The sequence below is a fragment of the Castanea sativa genome, chromosome 2 (assembly GCF_040712315.1).
Source record: "Castanea sativa cultivar Marrone di Chiusa Pesio chromosome 2, ASM4071231v1".
NCBI classification, from domain to species: domain Eukaryota; kingdom Viridiplantae; phylum Streptophyta; class Magnoliopsida; order Fagales; family Fagaceae; genus Castanea; species Castanea sativa.
The window spans coordinates 10384175-10403160 of NC_134014.1; the positions used below are offsets into that span (position 1 = coordinate 10384175).

An 18986-nucleotide genomic window follows, 5' to 3' on the forward strand; every position below is an offset into this window, starting at 1 on the left:
GTAAAATTTGCCCAACAAACAGTATCACTATTTCATTATTCTTTTAATTGTAAATACTACCAACAACTAAATATCTTAGTTCTCTTCTTCTGGTTCCTTTACACAATTAACCAAATTAAGTTCTTTTTGCTCCCACTCAGCCTTGGAGTCTTCGATTTCGTTCTTGGACTGTTGACTTGTATTCATAAGAACATCAATCTCATGTTTTGCATCATTAAGCATGCTTTCATACTTCTCATTTTTTGCTTTCAAAACCAACTTTAGAACTTGTATCTGGGTCTCATCATTTTCATATATGTAGTTAACAGGAGAGTCGGCACTGCTACGGCAGTGCCTTAGGTACATGTAACTAAAAGTACCCTGTACCAAAACCATTTAAACATTTAGACACCAACTATGAGCCTAGGAATATATTGAATAACACCAAATGAACATTAAAGCCAACTATAGTGCAATGCCTTCAGGCATGACCTCAAACTAGACCTGACACCCCACCATGTTCCTAGCATTTTTAGCTAGAGCATTAGCAACAAAATTTCAAGGAGCACATGAATGAAATCAAAGAATAGGAAAGATGAAACTAAATATTAAATAACCACTGAAAAGTCTTAACAGGGCCAAATTATATCAAATATCAATAACATAACATCCCATTTATCTAAAAAAAACACCACAATCATCCAAAATTCTTAAGAGCCCCGTGTTCAAGTGGGATAAAAAAAAAGCATAAATGCAAATTGAATTTTCCAACCTTTGTCAACCACTCAAAAGTCACCATTAATAAAACCTTTCACCCATTCTTCCTTCTCAACATCCAGAATGTTCAAGAAAACATCTATTAGTTCATGTTGACAAGCAATCAATTTAGTTGCCTTGTGACGCTCCTTTGTTGTAACGCCAAGTAGTTTTAGTAATTCATCATTGATTTTGGACCTGCTTTCAGTTGCTACTACTCCAATGACCGCCTTGCTAAGGTTATCTTATGCATCCTTTAACTGAGCGACAAGAATGATTGTAACTTCTTTCATCGCTTCTACCATATTATCTTCACCACATTGAATTCTTCTTTTCTTTTTTCGAGCATTTTATTCTTCCCCGTTACTGCCAGGGGTGGGAATTTGCGTGCAGTCCACGTCTTCAAGAATATCATCTAATTTGTCATCATTTTTCTCTACTTCTAGTTCTTCAACAACATCGGCAGGTGCTTGAGCATCTTTACCAGTAGCATGGTCTTTTGCATACACAATGCAAAGGTCTTCATAGTGTGGAAATGATTTGTTTCTACAAGCAGCTGCTCCCTTATGACTCTACAAAACAATTGACAAAAATATGAAAATGGCAAGATAAAATTAAATAAATTATGTTAAACCAAAAGAGATAAAATACATGGATCTATAAGATAGTGAACTCTTACCTGCACATATACATCCCATACATCATTTTCAGTAGTAATACACTTCCTTATAGTGTCCCATCCAAACCCACTTGTGTTAGGCCCAATCAACATTTCATGGATAACTTGAAATTCTCTTTTCAAAGTCCTCAATCTTGACTCAATATGTGGTTTCACTCTTAAGCTAGCATTAGGTAATTTGGTAGAAATCTTTCCTTCCAAGATTTTCAAATATCTGAGTTTAAACTTATTTTCAAGACTACCTTCTTTTTCATGGTGGTATTCTACCAAAGCCTCCACTAGTTTTATATCTTCAGCAGGAGCCCACTTTCGTTTAGAAGGATTTTGAGAATCAAGTACAGTTGTTTCCATATCCCTCCAAATACTAACAATAAAATGGCAAGATAATAAAATAATATGCAGAAGTTTAGACACACATAATAAACAGTTTAACACCAATGCAATAAAAAAATTATTAACGCAAGGAAACAATACTTGAATAAGTCACAGATCAAAGTATTATATTAGTAAACTATATTTCTATCCTATTTCTCCATGTATTAAACATTTCATTTGCCAAATTGGTTCTCTATGCACTCCATTCATTTGAAGTCTCAATATGTGTTATTGGGTCACCATTAATTCCTTCTGTCAACTGCTCATCATTGTCCAATTCATCTTCTACTGGGTCCAGAGGCATCACTCCCCTTATGAAGTTATGGAAAAGGCAACACGCCATAATAATTTGATTTTGTGTCTTAATTGGGAAGAATGAAGGACTCCTAAGAATAGGCCATCAAATTTTAAGCAATCCAAAACATCTCTCTATAACATTCCTAGCTGAAGAATGTTTCATATTAAAGAACTCTTCTGGGGTTCTTGGTTGATGGTCATCTCTCCAATCATTTAAGTGATATTGTTGTCCTTTATATGGGGCAAGAAATTCCTCACCATTTGTGTAGCTAGCATCAACAAGATAGTAATAACCTATATATTGTAATGTCTTTAGTATAATGGGTGTATAATAATTTTAAAAATAATAATATAATTAGTAGGCAATCTATTTTTCTTACTATGGGGAACTCTCAATCCATTCCTTCTACTTATTGCATTTCGAAGCACTCTACCATTAGCAGTAGAGCCTTCCCAACCAGGCAAAACATAAATAAATTGCATGTCTTGTGAGCAAACTCCTAGTACATTTGTGGCAATCTCCCCCTTACGGTTTCGGTATCTAGGTTTGTCTTCTAAAGGCACTCTCACCCTAATATATGTTCCATCTAATGCACCTAAACAATTCTGTAGTTACCAAAAAAAAAAATGCAATCAACAAATTATTCAATTTTTCTACTTCATAACTTGAAAAGAAAATTCACGTTGTTGGATACCTTAAACCATTTCCATCTCTCATCAAAAGAATTTTCTGGAATTGGCTTTAGTTTCTTAAATAGCTCTCCTTGTAAACGTATGATAGCATGTAACACGTCATTGAAATATCTACTCACTGTCTCTCCTGAGTGCCTAAAATGGTGTTTTATAACTCTATTTTTTGCATGGTGAGCTAATATATGTAGGAACATGGCAACTTGTTCATCTACTAACATGTGTTTTGTATCTTTTAAGCCACCTATTGTTTCAAGCATATTACATAACCTAGTAAATGCATTTCTATTCATCCTAAGTTGGTTAATGCAAGTTTCATCACTCTCATAGCATAAACGGTGAAGTTCCCCTCTCCTTGAATGAAAATCATGACCATATGTTGCTTTCAATAATCTTTTTCTTTTGCGGTACTATACTATAAAGCGTAATAATTGAAAAAACATACTAACAATGTGCAACATATCCAACCAAAACATCACAACCAAAACCAACTTCCTTTTCTTTATCCTATTCCTTGTGTCTAAACTCAAATAGTTGCTTGTACTCTTTCATATCCAATCAAATTCATAATTTTTTTTAAAATTTTTCACGAGCATTAAGGTGGTGTATTCTAATCGGTAGTATATAATTAAAGTGATGTCAATAATATATCTAAACAATAGTTAGGTTTAGTAAGTTATGATTTTTCTTTTTTGGTTTATCATCATTTTATTATTATTATTATTATTATTATTATTATTATTATAGCTGAAATGGGGAACTAACAACAAGAATGTTACTATCTCTCTTCCTCTGAATTTGCCGATCGCCATTCTTGTATTCCCCTTCTATATATACACATACATAATCACATACATATGCATCTTTATTATTTACTATTATATCTCACAATATTGATAAATATAAGATATATATGTGTGTGTGGTAATCCTAAAACCACATTTTAGGCGTTACAAAACCACATCTTAGTAGTCCATGGTTTTAGGCAAAAACATCGGTGAACCGTAGCTATGTTGTTTCTTATTGTAACAGTTACTTGTGCTCACTCATATTCTATAAATTGGTTCCAATCCACAGCATTTTAGTAAGTCAATTGTAAGAGACTAGTAGTAAAATAACTATGGCAATGAAATTAGCTCTCTTTGTTTCCCTTATGGTTGCTGCACTAGCAGTTCCAATCTCTGGAGCCCAACGCATGGGTTACCTTATTGAAATCCACGGCACTGTGTATTGCCCAGGCAACAGCAATACAAATGCCAGTGGTACCAACAACGTTGTTTTCGCAAGTAAGTTTGGCCAGGTTATAGATATATATAGTTCCCTAGCAAGCTCAGCATGCAAGGTTTCGTAATAGCTTTATATCTTGTTAGAGTGTTCATATTAGTTATACTTTTCTTGTATATATATATATATATATATAGATATGGTACTTCTGCAGGTAGCCTCACCAAGGTTTGTTGTTTTCAATTTTCTTACAGTTGCTGAAATACATGTCGTGTGTGATGGAAAAGCTATTGATTATGCCTATACCGATGGCGATGGAGGATTTTTGTTTGCCGTTGATTATCAACGTTATACGATCCCTGAAATATTGAAGACTTGCAAATTAGTGGTTATTTCAGCCCTCGCCGTGTGCCCCAAACCATCTCCTTCTACGGAGCACTTGGAATCAAACTTAAAGTACATTGGGGACACAACTGTTGGGGGTAATCTTAAAATTTCCGACATTGTTCCAGTGGGATTTCATGTCGTTCCCTAAGCTCGTGCAATAAAAGCATAAGATGACTAATGTTTGTATTCATGAAGAAAAAAAAAATTATCAATTACTATGGTAGCATTTTTCTTCCCAAGTACTCTTAATGATAGTGTCTCTTTAATTTATGAATATGAACTACTTTGCAGTAATTAATAAAGGGTTTGTCATATCAAAAAAATAAACAAAGGGTTTCTCTCACTTAATAACAATAACAGTAACAACAACAAATAAAAGGCTTTATCTAAACTTGTTTAATGATAGTATCTCTTTAATTTATGAATATGAACTACTTTCCAGTACATAATAAAGGGTTTGTCACATCAAAAAAATAAATAATAAAAGGTAACACATCAAAAATAAATGAATATATAAAGGGTTTGTCACACATAATAATAATAATAATAATAATAAATAAATAATTAAAGGCCTTATCTAAACTTGTTTAAAAAATGTTGATTCGTTTTTGGGAAAGGACTAAGTTTGGCACTATCATTAAAAAAAATTAATATGGTTATATATTTTAAATTTTAAAATTTTGAATTATTTGTCCTTTATGTTCTTAACACGCATCTCAAATTAAGTATTAAATAAAATTTTCTTTATATTCTTAACATGCATATCAAATCAAGGGTCAAATTGATGTAATTTACTGTTCGATTAATAAATTTATTTTTTTTATGCATAATTTTATATAATAAAAACTTAAAATTTAAATATTTAATTAATGACATAAGTATCGATTTTTTATTTTCTAGAAATTTTACAAATATAGACAATATGAAAAGAAAATGCAATGTAATATTGGATTTAGTTCACATCCAAATAAAAAGATATTGCGTGTCATTATATCCAAACTTTATTCACGACAAAATAACAAATGTTCACAGCAATTTCAAATATTCTTCAATTAGACTATCTTCTTACACACGTGCAATTAAAGAAAATTAAATTTCAAATTTTAGTGGATCTATGTCAAAGGCTTTCAATGACAAAGATTTCCCAAATAACATAAGCCACGATATAATTGTTAGAAATTTCTAAATAATCAAATAAATCGTAAAATCTATTATCAAAGGGTTACATACTTCTTCTTTTTTTATTTATTTCTTTGAAGAAAAGGGGGTTAAATACTTAAATCAACGTAATGCATATTAAATGTTTAATACTTCTTACCTTTTTTTTTTCTTTTGAGTGAGGAAATAAATGTGATTAATTGAGGGTGGGTGGAAACTTGGTTAATGCCTTCATTTGGCTATGCCTTTAGAGAAGTTCAAGGGAAAATTTAAGATCCACCTTTAGGCGGTGAGAATGGCTTTTGGTTGTTGGATTTTCGAGAGAGTGACAATCTTTAGTGGCAGGTTTCATGGCTGGTTGAGATAATTTAGTTTGATGTCGATTTGGAAAAGTTAATAAACCAAAATTCCCTTGGTTTTCTTTTCTAATTAGTCCCTTCCAAAACAGCTAAATGTAAGATATTAAGTTAGTTGCAAATAAATGATGGGCATCCAAGGATTTAATTAATTAATAGTCGGAGACAATTCAACTGAAAATTATGGTAATACAACATGTTTCTAGGGTAAGTTTAACGGATGTAATTAACTTGTATTCGCTCATTAGCAAATGGATGTAGCAAGTGCTCTGAGCCTCTAAGCCCACTTTTCGAATTTCCTCTTGAGCTCATGGGTGAGCTTAGAGGTAAGCAAAAACAAAAACAAATCTGCTTCACCCTCCTAAGTCCAAACCATTAATTTTTATTTTGCGTAACAATGATCTATAATGTCACTCTCACATGTTGGATTCCACAAGTGAATGACTCACTCTTACGTAGATGAGGTTGCATTATACGGCCAAAATGGGCAAATGCCCATTTCACACAAAAAAAGACAGCATTCTGCCCATTTTCCCAAACTAATTAGGAAAATACCCATTTTTTGTAACTCGATTTTATTAAAATTGAGTTTCAATGTAAAACTCGATTTGTGGAAAATTGAGTATGGGACAATCAAACTTAAAAAATAAAAAATAAAAATTGCATGGCACTCAAGTTCATGGAGCTCAAGTTCCATAAAAAATGCCACTATAGGTATTAAAAACGCCACTATAGGCCTCCATGAAACACAGCTATAGGTAAAATTTAAAAAAAAAAAAAATTGCATGAAACTCGAGTTCCATAAAAAAAACACCACTATAGGTATTTTAAAATGCCACTATATGGCTCCCTATGGAGTGATTAGACTTAAGAAAAAAACTTTCATGTTAAAACGCCACTATAGGGCTCTCTATAGAACGATCTGACTTAAGAAAAAAACTTGCATGTTTTAAAATGCCACTATATGGCTTTAAAAAATTGCATGGAACTTGAGTTCATGGAGCTCGAGTTCAAGAAATTTTTTTTTTTTTTAATTTTCAGTTTGCTATAACTCGATTGTCCAAAAATCGAGTTTTAAATTGAAACTTGATTTTGAGAAAATCGAGTTACAAAAGAGGGACATTTCCTAATTAGTTTGAAAGAGGGGGCAAACTTGATTGTGCCTTTAATACTTCTTTTGTAACGCCTCTGGGCTCATTAATATGGGTTTTTGATGAGCTTCCAACGGTCTAACAACTAATTGGTAAGTGTCCGAGGTATTGAATCCTCTTATTAATAACTTGTCTTCCCTTGTCCATGACATGACCAGGTGGACGAAGGTGTCTGATGGGATCGTCTGGGCAAGAAGGTTCGTTGGTCCTATCCGCTACCCCCCCAAGTTCTGTGGTCGTCCTTGCGTGTCATGACGACTACTAGAAGGTGAAAGGTTTTTTGCCTAAACATGACTTTTGGGTTCCGTTCTGCATTTAATGCGTAGCGGCGAGGCTATACACATCGTGGCCACGAGGCACGTTCTGACTGATGGAGTTAATGCCTCACTTGTGTGACTCTTTGGGTTTCCCGCTAGTTTTCAAATTTTTTTTTTTTTGTTGTGCCTAGTTTTTAAACTTCCTTTCTTTTCTCTTTTCTCTTCACTTTTTCTTTTCTTCCACCATTGCTGCTCTGTGCTTCTTCTTCTCCGAGCTATTTTCCCCTGCAATTTCTTGTGTTTTTCCTTCTCATGGTTGCATTTTCGGAGGTATGGTTCTTTCTCACCTTTTTTACTCTTTGTAGCATAGGCAATTTGTAAACGTTTTTGATTTTCATTTCTGTTTTGGGTTTTTTGGATTTTGTCCCTCTTTTTCTTTTTTGGGGTTCCATGGTTGGTAGTTCTGAAGCTAGGATACTTTTCCCCTTTATTTCATTCCTTTTTGCATGTTTAGGGGCCTCTTTAAGTGTTTCTCATACTTTCTGCCCTTTAGTTGAAGGTTTTGTGTTTGAGGGTAGTAGTTTGGCTGTAGTGTTAGCTGATCTATTTCCTTTGCTTCGTCAATCGGTTGACTGGTTTGAAGATTTAGTGGGTGAGCGAAGAGTGATGTTGGAGGTGAGATCCAATGAGCTTGAGACGAGATTGTCGTCTAGCGATGACCCAAGGGAGGTGGAGGAAGATATTGTGGCTTCTAGCCCAAGAGAGGTCAGAGCTTTTTCTACCCTCAGGGAGTGTGGACAAGACACTAAGACCCTTGCTTGGTTTAGGGATAGGTTTCAGTTTCCTAAGAGGGTTAGGATTCGTCATCCTCATAAAGAGGAACAAGCCTTGCACTTTTCACCCGGGGAGGTGTGCTTCTATGAAGCTGCTTTCCAGTGCGGGCTTAGGTTTCTTGTCCATCCTTTCATTATGGAGTTTTTGGGTCATTTCAACATTGCTCCTAGGCAACTTATGCCCAACTCATGGAGGATAGTGATCAGCTGCATAGAGATATGGTTGGCTGCCACTAAAAGAGATATGATCAGGATGGATAAGTTCACTTACTTGTAACATTTAAAGGAGTCCAAGGAGTATGGGTACTAAGAGCTGGTGCCCTAGGTTAGGAATGCTAGGATCGTCAAGGGCCTACCCTTGTCCTTCAGATATTGGAAATCTCGATTCTTCCTTGTGTTTAGGAATGAGTGGGAGACTCCTTCTGATGAAGTTTGGGGTGACGTCCCTAGGTTGCTCCGTTGTTGGAGAGCCCCGAGTCTAGGTGCGTTTTCTTTCTGTCAATCCTTCGTCTTTCGTTCTTTTACATATATTTTTATCATCGATAACTTTCCTGTCTGTTGTCTCTGGTGTAGTTAGGAAGCGGCCGAAGCTCAAGAGTAGGTACAAGCAAGGAATCGAGGCAGCTATAGAGTACGCGAGGATGATTGACGATTTTAATGATCTGGTCGAGCCGTGAACTCTAAATCTTCATTGCCTTGGTCCAGAGCCTTCCACCTTCGTCTTGCATGCTATAGAAATCAAGGAGATGAAAAGTAAGCGTTTACTTAGCTCGTCGTTGTCAGTCCTTTTTTTTAACAAATGTTTCCCTATTGCAGAGATGACGACGAAGTTAAACCAAAGGATGTATGCCAAAATGAATGCCAAGAAGAATAAGCCCCTTTCCAACTTGGGAAGAGGGTGGTGCGTGTTATGGAGATAGGAGTCTCCATCACTCCATCTACCCTCGTCCTTGAAGCGATAAGGACTGCTTCCCTGGCTACCTCAGTGGAAGAGATTACCCTACTCCCGAAGAAGCAGCGCGTGGCCGACAAGGGAAAAGAGAAGGCCACTCCCACTCATCCTATGTTTGGGATGACACTGGCCTTGCACTGACAAAGGCACAAGATGCTTTTACTGCTGAGGAGCTTAAGGTCCTCTCTGGCATGCCCTCTAATGAGATCGTGGGTAGTCATATCCACAAACTCGTCTAAGTAGTGTACTTCTACAATTTCACCTTTCCTTTTCCCTTCTTTTGTATTGTTCTGAAAGTTGGATCTTCTTTTCAAGTACTGGGGGAAACCATTCATATTACCTCGGAGTACTTGAGCCACAAGGCAAAGGCCGTGTCAGTGGGGTCTCAGGTGGAGGCTTTGGAGGCAAAGAACTCGAAGCTGAGGAAAGATCTCATTGTTGCCATGGACGAGGCTAACACTACCAAAGAGAAGGCTAAAGTCTTGTCTAACGATCTGACGGTTGAGAGGCAACTGACCCTAGAGAAGGATAAGCAGCTCCAGGCCACGAACGAGAGGATCAAAACCGTTGCTGCCAAGTCCATCAAGGCTTTCCAGCAAACTGAGGAGTACAACACTATGCTCTTCAGTTAGTACTACAAGGGTTTCAAGCTCCTCCGGCAATACCTTGTCAAGCATCCCACCGATGTGGATGCAAAAAACTTGGATCTAGAGGAGGTGGATAAGGAGATGGCAGTGGACAAGGCCTCTCAGTTTACTGCTACTGCTCCTGAGGGTGATGCTCTAAAGATTGCTCTAATGCCCCCTGTCGGTGGTGATGAGGCTACTGCTTGAACCTGCTTATACTTTTTTTTTTAGGTACCCAATATGTTTTTTTTGTGCTTTTAATTCCATTTCCATAACAATATTTATTGCCCAGTGTTTTTGGGCTTTTGATTCAGACAAAATATATTCATGTTTTCCTGCTTACTTTCCTGCTTCCGTTGGTTTGTTCGTCGTTAAGCTTAATATTCCCTTTCCATATGTGGTTCATGCTTTTTGCCTGCATCTTTGCTTGTTTGCCTCTAGGTTAGGCTTGCCTCTGTCTATGTGGGTTTTCATTACTTAACCACCTTTTGGTGTCTTATGTCTATTCGTCAGTAATTTACATCCTTCTAGGCGAAATCTTATTACTTAGCCAATTTTTAGGTGACTTACACCTATCTAAGGGATTTTGTCATTCAGCTTCATCAGTAATTTACATCTATCTAGGCGAAATCTTATTACTTACCCAATTTTTAGGTGACTTACACCCATCTAAGGGATCTTGTCATTTGGCTTTGCTTTCGTCAATGCACTTCAAGTAGGGCATGGAGAAGCCTCTTTTGTACAAGGAGTCGTTCATGATAGTGAATCTGGTTGCCATCTTCTTGACTTTCCTAGCTTCCTTTATGTCTTGTGGAAGCCATCCATCTTGAAGGAAGGATAGAATTGGGGTCATCCAGTTGTCTTCACTCTAGATGGCGAAAGTAAGGATCTCTTCATTGCTAGGACGCTTCTGGACTTCCATCATTAAATCCATGCTCGTCGGCCCTGCTCCTAACGACGCATGTTTTGCTATCTCGTCAACCCCCACATTTTGGCTTCTGGGGACTTGTATGACTTCTACCCGATCAAATTCTTGAGCCAACTGCCTCATCAGTCTCAGATACTTCTGCATCCTTTCCTCATTTGCTTCATATTCCTCATTTATCTACCCCACAACCAACTTTGAATCGCTCTAGAGGAGTAAGTTTTTGACATCTAATACCTTTTCAACCCTTAATCCTGTCAGTATTGCCTCGTATTCAGCTTCATTGTTTGTGGAAGGGAACATCAGCCCAACTTTGTACTTGAGCGTCTCTCCTTCTGGGGTGATGATAATAACCCCTACTCCCCCCCTCTTTCGGGCTGACGACCTATCGGTCTGGACCATCCATTTTTTTGCTTCGTCTGATGTTCTATCCTCGTCTAGGACTGTGAACTCGGCGATGAAGTCTGCTAGTGTCTATGCTTTAATAGCCGTTCTGGGGTGGTACTCAATATCAAACTGGCTAAGCTCAATTGCCCATTAAATCAACCTTCCTGCAGCCTCGAGTTTGTTCATGGACTTCTTAATGGTTTGGTCCATCATCACTAGGATAGGATTCGCTTGGAAGTATGGTCGCAACTTTTGTGAGGCTACAATCAAAGCGAATGCAATCTTCTCGATCCGTGGGTATTTTGCTTTAACTCCTTGGAAGGCTTGACTAATATAGTAGACTAGGAGTTGTGTTCCATCCTCCTCTCAAATCAAGGCTGCACTTATGGCTATAATTGACACTGCCAGGTATAGATACACGTCTTCTCCCTCTTTGGACGGGCTCATGAGGGGTGGATTGCTCAGATGGTGTTTGAGCTTCTGGAAGGCCTTCTCGTACTCTTCTGTCTAGGTGAAAGCTTGCTTCAGCGTCTTAAAGAAGGGCAAGCATTTGTCTGTGACTTTAGAGACGAACCTGTTGAGTGCTGCTATTCTCCCAATGAGCTTCTGGACTTCCTTCACAATCTTGGGCGACGTCATTTCTAGTATGGCTCGCACCTTTTTTGGGTTTTCTTCTATCCCTCTCTAAGACACCATGAACCCCAAGAACTTCCCCGACACTACCCTAAAGGCACACTTGCTAGGGTTCAACTTCATTCGGTACTGCCTAAAAGTAGTGAACGTTTCTTGGAGGCCTTCAGATGGGCAGACTCTTCCTTGCTCTTAACGAGCATGTTGTTCGCATATACTTTCATGTTCCTTCCGATCTGTTTGTTGAACATCTTGTTTGCTAACCTCTGATAGGTTGCTCATGCATTTTTCAGTCCAAAAGGCATTACCTTTTAGAGCCCTTGGCTCGTGATGAAAGCATTCTTCTTCTGGTCCTTTTCTGCCATCTTTATCAGATTGTATCCCGAGAATGCATCCATGAATGTAAGGAGCTTGTGTCCTGCCATGGAATCCACTAGCTGATCTATCGTTGGAGGGGGGAAGCTGTCCTTTAGGCAAGCCTTGTTTAGGTCCATAAAGTTGACGTACATCCTCCATTTACCATTTGCCTTCTTTACAAGGACGACATTGTCCAACCAGTCCAGGTAATAGACCTCACGAATGAAGTCCACTGCTAGCAGTTTATTTACTTTGTCCATTATTGCCTAGTTTTGTTCTAGAGGAAACACTCGTTTTCTCTGCTGGACAGGCTTTTTCTCAAGATCAACATTTAGCTTGTGTTGAATGATTGTTGTGGATATGCCTAACATGTCCTCGTGGCTCCATGCGAAGATGTCCAAGTTCTCCTTGAGGAACCAGACTAATTTCTTCTTCATTTCTGCACTCATGGTCATCCCTACTCTTGTAGTCTTCGCTGGCTCTTCGTCTACTAACTCCACAGTTTCTAAGGCTTCCACCTTCTCTTCTTCTTTCTTCTCTATCATCCATGTATAGTTTTCCTTCGCAGCTAACACTGTTTGGTAGCACTCCCTAGCTAGCACCTGGTCTCCTTTTACCTCGCCTACACCATTTTTTGTTGGGAACTTTACCTTTAGGCAGTAGGTGGACACGACCACCTTCCAACGATTGAGTGTAAGCCTCCCAATGATCACATTGTATAAAGAAGGACAGTCTACCACTAGGAAGTGCAATTAACGAGTTAGTTGTCATGGGTAAGACCCTACTATGACCGTCAACATCATTATGCCTTTAGGATATACTCTGTCCCCACTGAAGCTAACGAGAGTGGACTCAAAGGATGCAACCTACTTGGATCCAACTTCAATTGTTGAAAAGCAGAGAGGTAGATGATGTCCATGGAGCTACCATTATCCACGAAGATGCTCTTGGTGTTGAACCCCTCTATCATAAGCATTATAACCAGGAGGTCATCATATGCCTGCTTCACTCCTCTAACGTCTTCTTCCGAGAAAAACGTGTCCCTGTCCATCCGTCTCTGCTTTAGGGGTGGTATCTTGTGGATGCTGTTCACCTACCTCTGTTGTGATTTCTTGAGGGATCTGAACGGTCCTCCTGTGGATGGCCCTCCTGTGATCATCTTTATCTCCCCGATTACGCTATGTGGACGATGGGATGCGAGGTCCTCGTCCCTTGGTGAGGCTTTGTGTTTGTCCTTATTATTATCCTTGGATCTGCTGGAGTCTCCTTTTTTGACATATTTCTACATCTTCCCTTTTCAGATGACTTCCTCTATCTGCTCTTTTAGGTCTCGACAATCTTCCGTGTAGTGGTTGTGGTCCTTGTGGAAGCAGCAATATTTCTTCTTGTCACGCACATTGGGTGACGAGTGCAGAAGCCTTGGCCATTTGAGATAGTGCTCATCTTTGATCTGCGTCAAAATTTTATCAATAGGCATTATTAAAGGAGTGAATTTTACCATCGAGGGGTTTTATTGTCTTCCTATTTACTCCCATCAGTATTCAGACGATCTGTCCGCTTCCTTTTTCATCCTCTCCGATTGTCTTCCTCTCTTTCCCTTGCATTTGACTTCTTTACATCTTCTATTGCTGCCAGGGCATCTTCAGCGTTCATGTACTTTTGCGCCTTCAGGAGCATCTCTGCCATTGTCTTAGAGGGATTCTTCACAAGTGAAACCACAAACTCCCTAACCTTCAAACCAGCCTTAAGGTTGTTAGCTGTACTTTGTCATCAGCTTTGTCTACTTTTAAAGTTTCCTGAATGAAACGCTTCACGTATGACCTCAGGCTCTCCTTTTCTCCCGGCCTAATGGTAAGCAAGTGATCCGTTGGCCTTCTTGGGCGTTGTCCTCCAACGAAGTGGTGCAAGATGGAATTGCCCAACTGCTCAAAGTTGTCGATAGACGATGTTGGTAACTTCCTGAACCATTCCTTTACAGCTCCTTTAAGGGTGATGGGGAAAGAATCGCACAGTATTTCGTCAGGAAGTTGTCAAAGACCTAGAGTTGTCTTGAAAGCATTGAGGTGATCCAAAGGATCTTCCAATCCATCGAACGACTCGAGTTGAGGTAGACGAAACTTCGACAGCATTAGGCATTCCAAGACCGCCGTCATGAATGGTGAATCCGTCCTCCTAACCATCCTATCCAAACTCCGGTCTGTTTTTTCCTTAATGGTGCTCCTTAGTTCATCCATTTCCTTTCTCATTTCCAGGAGAAGGTCCGAGCTTGGTCCCTTTGGAGTGGCGGGTCTTCAACGGTCATTCCTTCTTTGACTATCTCCCTCATCATCCTAGTTGGTCCCAGATCGGTTATCCTCTTGCTGTAGTCACAACCTCATCTCCTTGTTCTGTCTAGTAAGCTTTTCCACACTAGCTGTGAGTGTCTAGATTTGCAGAGCTAATGCTGCAAAATCTTGGTTGGACCCCATCTGCACTTATAGGTTGAATGGAACGACACTCTCGAACCTAAGTGTGAAAATGTTGTCCCCATAGACAGCACCAAACTGATGATGCGGAAATCGTTAGTTGAGTAGGTTTGTCTAGATGAAGCAAAAACCTTGTCGTTGTGCCTGCAATTATGGTGAAAAGACCTTCTCAGATGGTCACGGGTAAGGTGCCTCCCACAGATCCTCCAATGAAAAATGAGCATATATAAGCTTTTTAGGAAGTAAGAGAGCTTAGAATATCTGAGTTAAATGTACTAATATATTTTTAAAGTTTGTATGTATCTTGTCTAGTTCTGATGAGCGTGTATATATAGCTTCATTGTTTCTGACCATTGGGGCCTTGATTATGGCTTTAATGCTTCTTTCGTAAAGCATTTGGGCCCATTTATGTGGTTTTGATGAGCTTCCAACGGTTTGACAACTAATTGGTAACTGTCCGAGGTATTGAATCCTCTTATTAATGACTTGCCTTCTCTCGTCTATGATATGGCCAGGTGGACAAAGATGTTTGATGGGATCGTCTGGGCAAGCAGGTTTGTTGGTCCTATCAGTAATATATCTAAGCAATAATTATGTTTAGTAAGTTATGATTTTTTTTTTATCATCATTTTTTTATTATTATTATCATAGCTGAAAAGGGGAACTAACAACAAGAATGTAACTATCTCTCTTCACTGAATTTGTCGATCGCCATTCTTGTATTCTCCAATACACATGTATAATCAAGTACATCTGCATCTTTATTATTTACTATTTAGTATTATATCTCACAATATTGAGAATAAATATATAAAATATAACATATATATATATATATATGATAGGAAAATATAAGATACATATGTGAGTGGTAATCCTAAAACCACATTTTAGGCGTTGCAAAACCACATCCTAGTAGTCCATGGTTTTAGGCAAAAACATTGGTGAAGTTGTGTTGTTTTTTATTGTAACAGTTACTTGTGCTCTCCCATATTCTATAAATTGGTTCCAATCCACAGCATTTTAGTCAATTATAAGAGACTAATAGTAAAATAACCATGGCAATGAAATTAGCTCTCTTTGTTTCCCTTATGGTTGCTGCACTAGCAGTTCCAATCTCTGCAGCCCAACGCATGGGTCACCTTATCGAAATCCACGGCACTGTGTATTGCCCAGGCAACAGCAATACAAATGCCAGTGGTACCAACAAAGGCATTTTCCCAGGTAAGTTTACTCAGGTTAATTATTTTACCTGTATATATATATATATGTATATAGTTCCCTAGCAAGCTCAGCATGCAAGGTTTTGTAATAGCTTTATATCTTGTTAGGGTGTTTGTATTAGTTATATTTTTCTTGTATATATATATGGGTCTTCTGGAGCTAGCATCACCAAGTTAATTTTTTTGTCTTCAATTTTCTTACAGTCGCTGAAATAAATGTCGTGTGTGATGGAAAAGCGATTGACTATTCCTATACCAATGCCAATGGAGGATTTTTGTTTACCATTGATTATCAACGTTATACGATCCCTAAAATATTGAAGACTTGCAAATTAGTGGTTATCGCAGCCCTCACCAGGTGCCCCAAACCATCTCCTTCTGCGGGGCACTTGGAATCAAGCTTAAAGTACATGGGGGACTTTACTGTTGGGGGGGATCTTAAAATTTCCAGCATTGTTCCAGTGGGATTTCATGTCGTTCCCTAAGCTTTTGTAATAAAAGCATAAGATGACTAATGTCTGTATTCATGAAGAAGATAAATAAAAAAAAAATTATCAATTACTACGGTAGCATTTTTCTTCCCAAGTACTCTTAATGATAGTATCTCTTTAATTTATGAATATGAACTACTTTGCAGTACTTAATAAAGGGTTTGTCACATCAAAAAAATAAATAAATAATGGGTTTCTCTCACATAATAATAATAATAATAATAATAATAATAATAATAATAAAAAGAAGAAGAAGAAGAAATATAAACTTGTTTAAAAAATATTGAGTCATTGGAAAGGACTAAGTTTGGCACTATCATTAAAAAAAATTAACATGTCTACATATTTTGAAAATTTAATTGTTGAATTGTATGTTCTTTATGTTCTAAACATACATGTCAAATTAAATGTCAAATTAAATGTTATTTACTGGTCGATCTATAAATTTATTTTTTATACATAATTTTATATTACAAAAACTTAAAATTTAAATATTCGATTTATAACATAGTTATCGATCTTTGATCTTCTAGAAATTTAACAAGTATAATTATATAAGAAGAAAATACAATATAATGACGGATTTAGTTCACATCTGATAAAAAGATATTGCGTGTAATTGTATCCAAACTTTATCCATGAGGAAATAACAAATTTTCACAAGAATTTGAAATATTCTTTAATTAGCATATCTTCTTACACACGTGCAATTAAAGAAAATTAAATTTCAAATTATAGCGGATCTATGTGAGGTTACTGCATGTGCGAAGTAGTAGGCTAATTTTGGAATATTGTGAACTTTTGTTTGTGTCATATAAAACGATTATCTTATCACATTCGTTTTAAAGTGCATTAAATGCTTTATTATTATCACAAATATTTCAAGTCAAACTTTGCACATTATCAATGTGCATTAAATGTTTTATTAAATAATATTTCTATACATTTTAAAAGGAAAGTCAAGTTGAGACATTAAAGTTGTTAAATGTATGTTTGGATTGGCTAGATGGGATGTGGTTTGCATGTTAATTAGTCCATAGAGGATCAATATTCATCGTACTTCTTGCCCTTAGAATCAATATTCCAAAAAAAAAAAAAATATATATATATATATATATGTATATCCAAGAAAGCGCACATAATCACAGTAAATTTGTGCAAGCAAACCAATGAAACATTAACAAGTAAATATTAGCACTCCTGGCTCCATCACAGCACAAGAAGCCAACTGAGCTATAAGCCCATGATTGCATGGAGAAAGTGAAACACACCCACCCACCATATATGGTAGCTAATTGGATTTGGATCCTCCTTCATATGTAGGGGCGTGTATAGGTCGGATTGAAGGGATTTTTGGACCCAACCCATCATGATGGGTTAAAAAAAAAATCTAACCCATCACAAGGGTTCAACCCAACCCAACCCACATAGATCAGGTTGGGTCAAGTTGAACCCATGAGTTGGACAATTTGTTTTTTATTATTACTATTAGTATTTAATTGAGCAAAAAAAGTATATCTCACTTGCCACCTGAGTTGATGAACAAAATATACACAAACTAGTATTTCAACTCAGTTATAAACAAAATATATCCAACTGACACTACAAAAAAGCTGTCTATTGCAGTGTTTTCTTAAGTGAAATTCAAAAAAAATGTCATTACAAGCACCCTATAGTGGTTTTTTCTAAAAACGCTGCTATAGGCATATCTATAGCCACATTTAGGGGCTCTATAGTGGTGTTTTAAATTATTGGGCCTATAGCAGCATTTTAAAAATGCCACTATAAGTCCTATAAAAAAACCAACCAAAAAAATTTTAAAAAGTATATATATATGCGGTTGTAAAATGCTGCTACAATCCAATCTCTAAAGAAAAAAAATTTTGAGGGACCTATAGTAGCGTTTAATAAACGCCACTATAGGCCCTTTGTCTTACAAGGGCCTATAGTGGCATTTGTGAAACTTTGTTATAGCCTAACCCTAAAAAGAAAATTTAAGGTCCTCTAGCAACGTTTAGATCCTTGTAAGACAAAGGACCTATTATATAATTCAAACCTCACATAAAGTAGTTGTCATCTAAGAAATTGTTGAAAAAAAAAAATCTTTTGTAACATAAACTATATTTATCATTTTCATAATTCTATGTGAAATTCAATTTACATTTTTTTAAAAAGTATTAATTTACTACTCCATCAAAAATGTTACATACCTTTCCTTAGTCTTAAGCTCTTTTTAACTTTTGTTATGAATGTGTAGTAAGTGGCTAACTTTTAGGACTAAAAAACCAAATTTCTGGATTAAACAAAAATTGAGAATTATTAAATTTTTTAAAAAAAAGAACAACACCATAAAAAAAAACGTGTATCTCTAAAATTTTAAATTTAAACTTTTATTAACTTCTATTATAGATGTGTAATAAATGGCTAAATTTTAAGATTAAAAAACTACATTTTAGGATTAGACAAAAATGATAACTGCCATACATAAAAATTTGAAAAAAAGAACCAAATCATTTCCTTTAACAAAAATGTTATTAATTTACTACTCCATAAAAAACATGTTACGTACCTTTTTCTCAGTTTTAAAGGTAGTTGACATATTTGAAATTTAAACTCTTTTTAACTTTTGTTATGAATGTATAGTAAGTGGCTAGTTTTTAATATTAAAACACTGCATTTTAGGATTAAAATTGAGCCTTTTACCGTAAAAGAAGAAAACGTTAATGCACATCTGGAGCCTTTTCTTAACAAAAAAATAAATAAATAAAACAACAAAAAAATTGACACT

The 18986-nt window shown here is 36.7% G+C and overlaps 2 protein-coding genes across 2 annotated transcripts; one reads left to right on the forward strand and one right to left on the reverse strand.

Moving 5' to 3' along the window:
- Positions 1–592: 592 nt before the first annotated feature.
- Positions 593–3302, reverse strand: LOC142623890 (uncharacterized). Its single transcript, XM_075797371.1, has 2 exons — positions 1415–3302; positions 593–1307 (listed from the first exon to the last, which is right to left on the reverse strand). The coding sequence occupies exons 1-2, from the start codon at positions 1763–1765 to the stop codon at positions 1086–1088; spliced, it is 573 nt and encodes a 190-aa protein (XP_075653486.1). The 5' UTR covers positions 1766–3302; the 3' UTR covers positions 593–1085.
- A 12240-nt stretch (positions 3303–15542) lies between these two features.
- Positions 15543–16192, forward strand: LOC142624870 (uncharacterized). The gene is made up of 2 exons (XM_075798601.1): positions 15543–15708; positions 15912–16192. The coding sequence occupies exons 1-2, from the start codon at positions 15543–15545 to the stop codon at positions 16190–16192; spliced, it is 447 nt and encodes a 148-aa protein (XP_075654716.1).
- The last annotated feature ends 2794 nt before the right edge of the window (positions 16193–18986 follow it).